General features: G+C 48.1%; 1 protein-coding gene across 1 annotated transcript in view; it reads right to left on the bottom strand.

Annotated features, from left to right (window-relative positions):
• Nucleotides 1–5,366: 5,366 nt before the first annotated feature.
• Nucleotides 5,367–10,676, bottom strand: part of nyap1 (neuronal tyrosine phosphorylated phosphoinositide-3-kinase adaptor 1) — a 38,498-nt gene continuing 33,188 nt past the window's right edge. The window contains 3 exon segments of the mRNA XM_077010836.1: nucleotides 5,367–5,622; nucleotides 5,624–5,779; nucleotides 10,438–10,541. Of these exon segments, the coding sequence (XP_076866951.1) occupies nucleotides 5,371–5,622; nucleotides 5,624–5,779; nucleotides 10,438–10,541 (512 nt within the window). The 3' untranslated portion in view covers nucleotides 5,367–5,370.

Raw genomic sequence — 10,676 nt, forward strand, 5'->3', positions numbered from 1 at the left:
CACCCCCGATCACCCCCTCCCATCGCCCCTTCGCTTCTAAACGGACGAAAACCGCTTTCCCTCCTGCCCAATACCTACACCGTGCGCCATGCCGACTCCGCCTCCCGAAGGCCACTGATAAAGTCTCATCTTTACTGACACGGAGCTCAGCCTATCAGAGCTGCGTCCTGGGGAAGGGGATCCCTTCAATGTCCCGCCCGTTTTTAATGAGACCCGCGCGCACCCTGAGTCATGAACCTTCATGCTTTAAACTCACCGAAAGCCTCCAGCCGACTCATTGCTCACAACAGGTTAAGATCAAATAAGTTTAATCTCAGTGGGATGAAAGTACAAGCGCTTACATGGCTTTAAGGAAACTTAAGCTATAAAAATCAGTAAGATCTTTAACAAAAGTTACTATGTTATTTATTCCGCTGGAAAAAAAAACATGGACCTAGTACTCCATAAAAGAATAGACACGGACGTGAGTGACAATATGACAAAGTCACGAGGAGATATGGGACATTTGTGCAAATCTTATATTGTCACATCTTGACATTTATAGGCCAAATTAGCCATGATCCTGTACTAGTTTAGTACTCGTGGGAGGGATCCTTGCAATCTGATCCAGGATCACACTCCCAAGCCCAAATCTCAGTCTATGACTCAATAGTTGATGTCACACCTCAGGCCTCAGTCCTGCCCCGAAGGGTGACAACTTGTGCACACTTAGGATTATCACTAATTTAATTTACCGCACACGACAGAAACAGTGCCCCCTTGTGGCAGGCAATAGAGTTGCATAAGCAACACTGGAGTCGACGATGTTGAGTCACTGTTGAGTGAACTCTAAAAGATTGACTGCAGTGTTTTCGGGAGTCAGCTGACTCAACATCAGCGAATCAATAGAGACGTCAATGCACACTGCAAACAGCCCGTAGGACAAATGTCTTCTGAAAATGCCTCAGGACAGAGTTGAGCTCCTCAATGGGTCTCTGTTTCCCTCGCAAGTCACAGAGACACCGAGCCATTCAGCTCATCATATAAAATTTATTTCATGACGATATCAATGCAAATATAGCACTACAGTGATTTCCAAGGTACATCATATCTTACCATATCAATATATTATGGCACTCATAATATGGCCACCGTTTAAGTAGACACACAAAGCCAACTGCTTTTGTAAACTAGTTCTCAATAATACTTAAGTTACCCCTTCATTGTGATAAATTGCAACTAGATGATTACTTAGTATATCTGAAGTACAAATTGGTCACAGTTCATTTAGACTGAGACACAGCCCAACCTTTCTGTATGTTGGAGGGAATCCTCTAAGAACTCCCAGCATGCATTGCACCAGCCCTCTTCCTCTACTTTGATTCTACTTCCTGTTGATAAAGACTGTACTCATAGTGGCCGACTGAGTCCTGTGGAATTTCTTGGCGTTGCCTGTGACACCATGGTAACACCAGGGTCACACCGCAGTAGCAACACCATTAATGACAGCGCAACATCACCTTCACATGTTTCAGTAGTGTTTACGTGGTGAAAACTGTACAGGTTGGTGTTAACTATTCAGAAAATAACAACAACGATAAAACAACCACACAGAGAACTTAAAAACACTCGAGTGCCAAAGTACGATTACGGAAAGATCCACTCGTCAATAGCTAGAACAAATCGCGTTCTATCTGATCTTCGAAAAGAAAGAAAGGGAGAAACTGAACAAATACAACAGAAGAGAAGAGAAATAACAGGAGAAGTGTTACCAGCAGTGAGGAATCTTACAACCCATTTATAATAGCAGTAGTGATTCAACATAGCAGCTAAAGTATTCCAAAAATATCCAAATAGTGAGAAAACCCAGCTGGTGGTACCTGTATATAAACCAACACATATGTAAAAAAGAAAGAAAAACACAGTAAAAGTGGACCTGCTTAAAGGGACTTGCATAAATGTAGCTGGAAATCCTGTTTGGTGTGTCTGTAACTGTATCTTCAGTAAGAGGCCAAACCATTCAGTACAGCATTGACAGGCTGCCACAGATAGAACTACTAAATTCCTTTATAAAACAATTAAACACCTCATACTTTTTATACATCATATGCTACAATATATTTGTTGATTACAAGTATGAAAGTGGAAATAATTGCTACATAATCAGTACAGTTGTACATATCTATTTTACAATTTTTAACGCATTTTTATAGCACATCTTGTGTGAGTTGTTCTTGTTTTTGTTTGTGTTGTTGTGCGGATAGTTCCGGCATTCATGTGAGGGACTGCTGCCACCACTGCAGCCCTGTCAGGGTGACGTTTCCTGTCTGGGTGACGGTCCCTGTTAGGGTGACGTTTCCTGTCTGGGTGACGGTCCCTGTTAGGGTGACGTTTCCTGTCTGGGTGACAGCCCCTTGTCGGGGTGACGGCCCCTATCAGGGTGACGGCCTCTGTTAGGGTGACGGTCCCTGTCGGGGTGACGTTCCCTGTCTGGGTGACGGTCCCTGTCGGGGTGACGGTCCCTGTTGGGGTGACGACCCCTGGCTGGGTGACAGTCCTTGGCCAAGTGAGGTTCCCTGTCCAGGTGACTGTCCCTGGCAGGGTGACGGTCATTGTCAGGGTGACGGTCCTTGGCCGAGTGACGGTCCCTGGCCGGGTGTGAGAGCCTGTGGGAGGAGAGATCTTCTCCAGGGGGCGTGAACAGGTGAGCCTCTGCCCCAACATGCACACAAACCCCAGCTATGTGCATCTGCTACCGCACATCAGTAGTTAGCAAGAGTACACATGTGAGTGTGTGTGTCCTTGTGTGTGCGTGTGTGTGCGTGTGAGTACGTCCCCGCCCCATCGCCGTGAAACCCTCTACACCTTCAAACTAATCTCCATGGCAACCACATATGATTGACACCCGCAACAACAACTACAATGAAATGACTACAGGCAGTGAGACTTATGTACATGGATCTGTGCGTATGATACAGAACTGCAGACCTGCGTGTCCATCCAGAACCGTGTGGAGGTCCAGCCTCATAAAACCATCCTGGAACACGTGAGTGTTGGCTTTCAATCATCGTTCAATCTACGGCGTGACCCCTGACCCCTGTCCTTCGGCGTGACCCCTGACAGCCCGTGGAGGCGTCCCAGGAGCGCTAACGCTGGGGACGGCGCGAGGTGACACCGGCTGACTCATTTACGCAGACGTTCTGCCCAGCTTCCGCTGCCAAAGGTCCTACACGCTGACTATTACAAGTCCTACAAGTGCCAGGATACCACTGTCCAAATCTCCCTTCCTCCTGTACTCTACTTCTGGTTTGAATGAGACTGCGTGCGTAAGTGGCCGGCTGGTTCCGACAGCGTCGCTAGGATCCTCCAGGGACACAACAGTCACACCATGGCAACACCATGGCGACACCATGGCAGCACCACGGAATATCAGTATGATCTCCAGACTTTCAGAGAGGATGATGGACTGTGACCATGTGACCCCTCTGACCCCCATGCCAACAGTGTCATCAGCACACCAAGCAATGATGCTCTGATGTGGAACTCATGGGTCCAGACAGAAGCTCCTGGTGGAGGTGTTCTTCATGTGTGATTGTTCTCTCTTCTCTGTGGTTTGCAGTGTTGTCGGGATGCTGTCAGTGTGTGTTTGTCAGTCCGCTCAGGGAAAACAGAGGCGTATTGCTACAAAAGTCATAGAAAGTGGGATGGAACCATCTGCCTACTTCTCTGTGTCCAAAAGACAGACAGAACACTTCAACAAACTGAGACCAGAGACTGGTCAGGTTCAGAGTCGATCAATAGTTAATATCGACATGACGCGGAACCACTCAAATATCCACTCCAATGCAACCTACACCAGCACTACACACCTACTGATTACAACGTGTGAGTGTGTGTTTGAGTGTGTGTTTGAGTGTGTGAGACAGCAGGCTGCTTCTCCTGCCTTCCACGAAGACCTGAACACCAAGCCGGACAGACCCCTGTCCATGGTGCTGAAACCCCTGGCCCACAATTCGCATGTTTCTGCTCTGAACAACTTCCTCATCACCCACCGATCTCTCTGAGGAACCGTGTGATAGCACAGCCCATGTGTCTATTTGTTGTTTTCCCTTCTTCTACCATGTCTTCTCAGCAATCCAGCGTTGGAGAGGCGGGAGTTTGTGGAAGCGTCCAGGTCTCTCCAGCACTACAGAGATGGCAGGTGAAGTCCTGGTGATCTTCTCCCCTGCCTGGCACCACACCAGGCCTGCCAGAGGAGGCTCCGCCCACACCACCCTGACGCTTCTTGGCCGGTGACCCTGACGTGATTTCAGTACTGAAACCACCATCTTCAGGACTTCTAAACTGCAGCTGCAGTGAACAGTGTTCACCTCTCGCTGAGTTCTGTTTTCTTTGTCTGTCTGTGTGTGTGTATCTGAGTGTTTTTGATTTGGCGATGTAAGCTGTATTTTAGCTGTGTGTGTATTTTTTACTTCAAGTACTTTAAGTGTGTGTGCTTGTCTCCAGGACCATTACATTCCATGTTTCTGATATACATTCTGGTCTCTAACACAGACACATGCGCGCGCACACACACACACACACACATCCTTCACACACAGGGGTAAGTCGCAAGCCCTGTCCAATCACAGACTTTGTCAAGGTGGGACAACACACACACACACACACACACACACACACACACACACACACACACACACACACACACACACACACACACCCTTTACACACAGGGGTAAGTCGCAAGCCCTGTCCAATCACAGACTTTGTCAAGGTGGGACAACACACACACACACACACACACACACACACACACACACACACACACACACACACACACACACACATCCTCCTCTGTGGTGTAGAGGGGCTCCACCTCCACCCATAGCTCCACCTCGTGCAGAGCCTTCGTTTGGGATGGGGCAGGAGTCCTGCAGCCGTCCAGCAGGGGGCACTGTGGCAGGGCCTCTCACCACCATCCTGCCCGCGACGGCCCTCTGTTTGTTTGGGCGACATGCTCACGAAGGCATGTCCAGCCTCAGAGGTGACATGTCCAGCGCGTTTCTAAAAGGTTGTAAACTCTTGGTAAACCTCTCGGACTTGTGATGAGACATGATGAGATAAAAGAGAGTCCAAAGTAAAGTGTGTCTCTCCAGTGTGTGTGTGTATGTATGTGTGTGTGTGTGTGTGTGTGTGTGTGTATACTGTCCCTGTATGGCACATAAATCACTGTGTGACATTATCACACTGCCTCACCCCCACACTGAGGATCTACAGTAAGTCACTTCAGTCTTTCCCTTGGCTTTGTTTCTCTGCTTATTCTGTCCATCCCTCCTTAAACCAGCCCCCCCCCCCCCCCCCCCACACTCTCTGATGCTCCTCCCGTCTGTGTCAGATGGCCGTGTCCCACACCACGGCCTGTGGTCTCTGGCAGGGGGGCGTGCCCGTCTTGCGTGGTTCTGGGGTCTTCCTCCAGCTGGGCAGGATGGGCATGCTGTCCTGCTTGAACAGGCTCTTGTCGGGCCGCCGGTGCGCCTTGATCTCTTTGCACAAGCAGCGCTTCCTCTCGATCACCTCCAGCAGCTTGCCGTCGCGCTGGGCGGGGCCGGCGGGGCCGGGGCCGCCGCCCCCTGGGGCGGGGGCCTTGCGTCTGCGCCTGGGCGGCCAGCTGGGCCAGGTGCTGGAACTGCAGGTGCAGGTGGTGCTGGTGGAGGTGGTGGAGCTGGAAGGCTGCCGGCGGAATCTGCGCCTGGGGACGTGCTAGAGAGGGACTGCAGGGGGTCTGAGACAGAGCCTGCAGCTGGAGAGAGAGAGGGAGGGAGGGAGAGAAGGAAAGAGAGAGAGAGGGGGAGGGGGTGAGAGAGAGAGAGAGAGGGGGAGGGGAGAGGGGAGAGGGAGGGAGAGGGAGGGAGGGATGAAGGGAGAGAGAGGGGGAGGGGAGAGAGAGAGATGGAGGGAGGGATGAAGGGAGAGAGAGGGGGGGAGGGGGGAGAGAGAAAGAGAGGGAGGGGAAGGGGGGAGTGAGTGAGAGAGAAGGAGAGAGAGAGAGAGAGACAGAGTGTGGAGGGGTGAGGGAGACAGACAGCGTGGGAGGGAGACAGACAGAGAGTATGATGCAGGGCCAGTGAAGGAGAAAGGGGGAGTGAAGGGAGAGAAAAGCAGCGAGACAGAAAGAGGGAAAGAGATGGAAAGAGTGAGAGAGCCACAGAGAGAGAGAGAGAGAGAAAAGAAAGAGAGGGAAAGGGGGACATAAAGGAAGAGAAGACAGAACACTGAAGTAATCAGAACATATTTTTTGGCTTCATGTTTTGAAGCTTCAGTCACCCTTCTGCAGTTACACCGAAAAGTGAGTTTCAACATAGTAAAAAACCACTAAGACAGATTCAGGAACGCTTCCTGGTAGCTATTTCCCTTATAACCAGCAGGTGGCAGTATTGTACAGCCTCCATGACCCACCCAGCTCCTCTTGCTGCGAGAGGGAAGGTCAAATCAGCACACGGAGTCTGTCTCTGCGGCATACACACACACTCATTCTCTCTCTCTCTCTCTCTCTCTCTCTCTCCCATACTCTCTCACACATGCACACATGCACAGACATGTACACACACACACACACACACACACACACACACACACACACACACACACACACACACACACACACACACACACACACACACAGTGACTGCGTCAGCATCCGAGCATCTGCCAAGAGACAGTGGCACATGAAGTGCAGAAGAAAGAGTATTGTAGCTAAAACAGCAGAGGAGCTCCAGTACCCTGCACACACGTACATACATTCAGACGTACACAAGCTCACATCACACTCGCTTCACACTGGCTTTGCTTGTCGCTGGAATAAACTGACGTGGGTATCAAAGCTTGCCAAAAAGAAAAAAATCACGAAGAGAGAGAGAGAGAGAGAGAGAGAGAGAGAGAGAGAGAGAGTCACGCAGCTACTCGGTCATCAAGTCTATGTTTGATCATCTGTATTTACTGTCTGCCTGTTATACCGCAGACACACACATACACACACACACACACACACACACACACACACACACACACACACACACACACACACACACACACTACAGCAACCTCCCTACACACCCTTCCTCCAGTGCTTCTATTTTCTCTCCCTCTCTGGGTCTGTTTCTCTCTCCCTCCCTCCCTACCCCCTCCCTCTCTCTCTCCCTCTCTCCCCCTCCCTCTCTCACTCCCTCTCTCCCTCCCTCTCTCACTGCAGTCTGTGTCTGGCTCTGCTGCTGTCAGCTTCCCTCCTTCCGGATGGACTCAGTGACCCCGCGGCTGCATGCGCTGTGCTCGCCTCCGCCGTGGACGCGCTTTTGGGTGGGGACGACAGCACTCGCTAACACCTGCTAACAGCAGCTAACACCAGTTAACACTAGCTAACACCACCTAACATCTGCTAATGCTAGCTAACACTAGCTAACAGCAGGGAACACTCTGCCAACACCAGGACATCCTCATCCCTCCGCCACCTTCATCTTTGGGAATTCATCATTAACTACAAAAACCACATTTGCTGCTCATGTCTGGTCGTTATTCATTATTGTACCAATGCCTGTGATATATACCATTTAGAGGCAGGCCTGATTATCAATGTACTATTTACAAGGGTAAACCTGAATATGATTATAGCACTTACACTGGGCTATTATTGCACTAACAGGGGTACATCAGCTATTATCTTGCATTTTGTCAGTTGTGCTGTATTTTGCATGTATCGTTCAATTTGGAGACTCACTCCAGTAATATTAAATGGGTCCCTGCCAGCAGTAGGAGCCCAAGCAATAAATACATTATTTAGTAACACGAGTTTTAAAAGTATCAGTTATGGTAAGAGTATCAGTAATGGTGAAAGTATTAGTAATGGTAAATGGTGAGAGTATCAGTAATGGTGAGAGTATCAGTAATGGTGAATGGTGAGAGTATCAGTAATGGTGACAATGTCAGTAATGGTGACAGTATCAGTAATGATAAGAGTATCAGTAATGGTGACAGTATCAGTAATGGTGAGAGTATCAGTAATGGTGAATGGTGAGAGTATCAGTAATGGTGAGAGTATCAGTAATGGTGACAATGTCAGTAATGGTGACAGTATCAGTAATGATAAGAGTATCAGTAATGGTGACAGTATCAGTAATGATAAGAGTATCAGTAATGGTGAGAGTATCAGTAATGGTGAGAGTATCAGTAATGGTGAGAGTATCAGTAATGGTAAGAGTATCAGTATGGTGAGAGTATCAGTAATGGTGAGAGTATCAGTCATGGTGAGAGTATCAGTAATGGTGAGAGTATCAGTCATGGTAAGGGTATCAGTAATGGTGAGAGTATCAGTAATGGTGACAGTATCAGTAATGGTGAGAGTATCAGTAATGGTGAATGGTGAGAGTATCAGTAATGGTGAGAGTATCAGTAATGGTGACAATGTCAGTAATGGTGACAGTATCAGAAATGATAAGAGTATCAGTAATGGTGAGAGTATCAGTAATGGTGAGAGTATCAGTAATGGTGAGAGTATCAGTAATGGTGAGAGTATCAGTAATGGTGAGAGTATCAGTAATGGTGACAGTATCAGTAATGGTGAGAGTATCAGTAATGGTGAGAGTATCAGTAATGGTGAGAGTATCAGTCATGGTAAGGGTATCAGTAATGGTAAGAGTATCAGTAATGGTGAGAGTATCAGTAATGGTGAGAGTATCAGTCATGGTGAGAGTATCAGTAATGGTGAGAGTATCAGTAATGGTGAGAGTATCAGTCATGGTAAGAGTATCAGTCATGGTAAGAGTATCAGTAATGGTGACAGTATCAGTAATGGTGAGAGTATCAGTAATGGTGAGAGTATCAGTCATGGTAAGAGTATCAGTAATGGTGAGAGTATCAGTAATGGTGAGAGTATCAGTAATGGTAAGAGTATCAGTAATGGTGAGAGTATCAGTAATGGTGACAGTATCAGTAATGGTAAGAGTATCAGTAATGGTGAGAGTATCAGTAATGATGAGAGTATCAGTAATGGTGAGAGTATCAGTAATGGTAAGAGTATCAGTAATGGTGAGAGTATCAGTAATGGTAAATGCTAACAGTAGCAGGTACTGGACTGTGTGCTGTTCTGGTGGGGAAGCTGCTCTGTTAAACAGAATGTGTAATCATAACAGCCAGTTGTAGAAGTATCCATGACACTCAGGGTGAGCAACAGGCATAAGAAACTGAAGCTGGATGGAAGTGAGGCGAGGTGAGGTGAGGTGAGGTGAGGTGAGGTGAGATGAGGTGAGATGAGGTGAGGTGAGGTGAGGCGAGGTGAGGTGAGATGAGGTGAGATGAGGTGAGGTGAGGTGAGGCGAGGCGAGGTGAGATGAGGTGAGGTGAGATGAGGTGAGGTGAGGTGAGATGAGGTGAGATGAGGTGAGGTGAGATGAGGTGAGGTGAGGCGAGGTGAGATGAGGTGAGATGAGGTGAGGTGAGGTGAGGTGAGGCGAGGTGAGGTGAGGTGAGATGAGGTGAGATGAGGTGAGGTGAGGTGAGATGAGGTGAGGTGAGGTGAGATGAGGTGAGATGAGGTGAGGTGAGATGAGGCGAGGTGAGGTGAGGTGAGATGAGGTGAGGTGAGATGAGGTGAGATGAGGTGAGGTGAGATGAGGTGAGGTGAGGTGAGGTGAGATGAGGTGAGATGAGGTGAGATGAGGTGGCAGCAGGTAAGGTGTTGTGACTTTTGTGGAACTGAAGCTACAGCTGAAAATAACTACAAGGAGGAGTGAATCTGGAGAAATATCTAGAAGAACACGTCTGAAGTTCCACCTCAAGAGGGGATCCTCTTGAGGAGAACCTCTGAAGGAACACCTCTGGAGGAGATTTTCTGGAGAAGACCTCTGGAGGAGATCTTCTGGAGAAGACCTCTTGAGGAACACTTCTGAAAGTATTGCCTCTGAACCTTGCACTGTTTTTAACCTGGCAGTCTCATAATAATTTGGTGATAACCCCAGTAGCTTCTAGCAGAAAGTATGAATGTACTGCATTACACCTTGTCATAGGATCATATCACTGATAATGATAATGACAATATTTCAGTGTAGTAAATGTATGTGACTGTTAGCTGCTAAAGTGTTAGCTTCCTTCATGATTAACTCATATTAAATGAGTCATAAAGAATATTTGTGGTTGTAAGAATGACCATTTGTGGGATACAGTAACACACACTTAGAGTAACAGTAACAAATATTTAGAGTAACAGTAACACACTTAGAGTAACAGTAACAGCAGTAGAAACAGTAGAAAACTATTTTCATGGACACAGCGTAAGCGCAGAAATGAGACATAAGGCAGCAATGAAGGCAAAATGCTTAGAGCAGCAGCCAAAACCTGTAGAGTGAGAGCAGTGAGAAGCAGTGGAGGAACATGAGCACTGGTCAGATGGAGCGAAGGTGTGGTAGATACCTGGCTGAGAGCTTCTCTGGCTGGCAGGCTGCTCTGTCGCTGAACATCTCCACCAGCCTGCCTCACACCCGATGTGGAGGACGATCGGCCCAACCGACCCAACTCTGCCGAACACACACACACACACACACACACACACACACACACACACACACACACACACACACACACACACACACACACACGCTTCCTTTAGCTTCCTCTAAACTATGTCAATTAATTCCTGCATCTATCATTAA

Source organism: Brachyhypopomus gauderio, chromosome 7, assembly GCF_052324685.1.
Source record: "Brachyhypopomus gauderio isolate BG-103 chromosome 7, BGAUD_0.2, whole genome shotgun sequence".
NCBI lineage: Eukaryota > Metazoa > Chordata > Actinopteri > Gymnotiformes > Hypopomidae > Brachyhypopomus > Brachyhypopomus gauderio.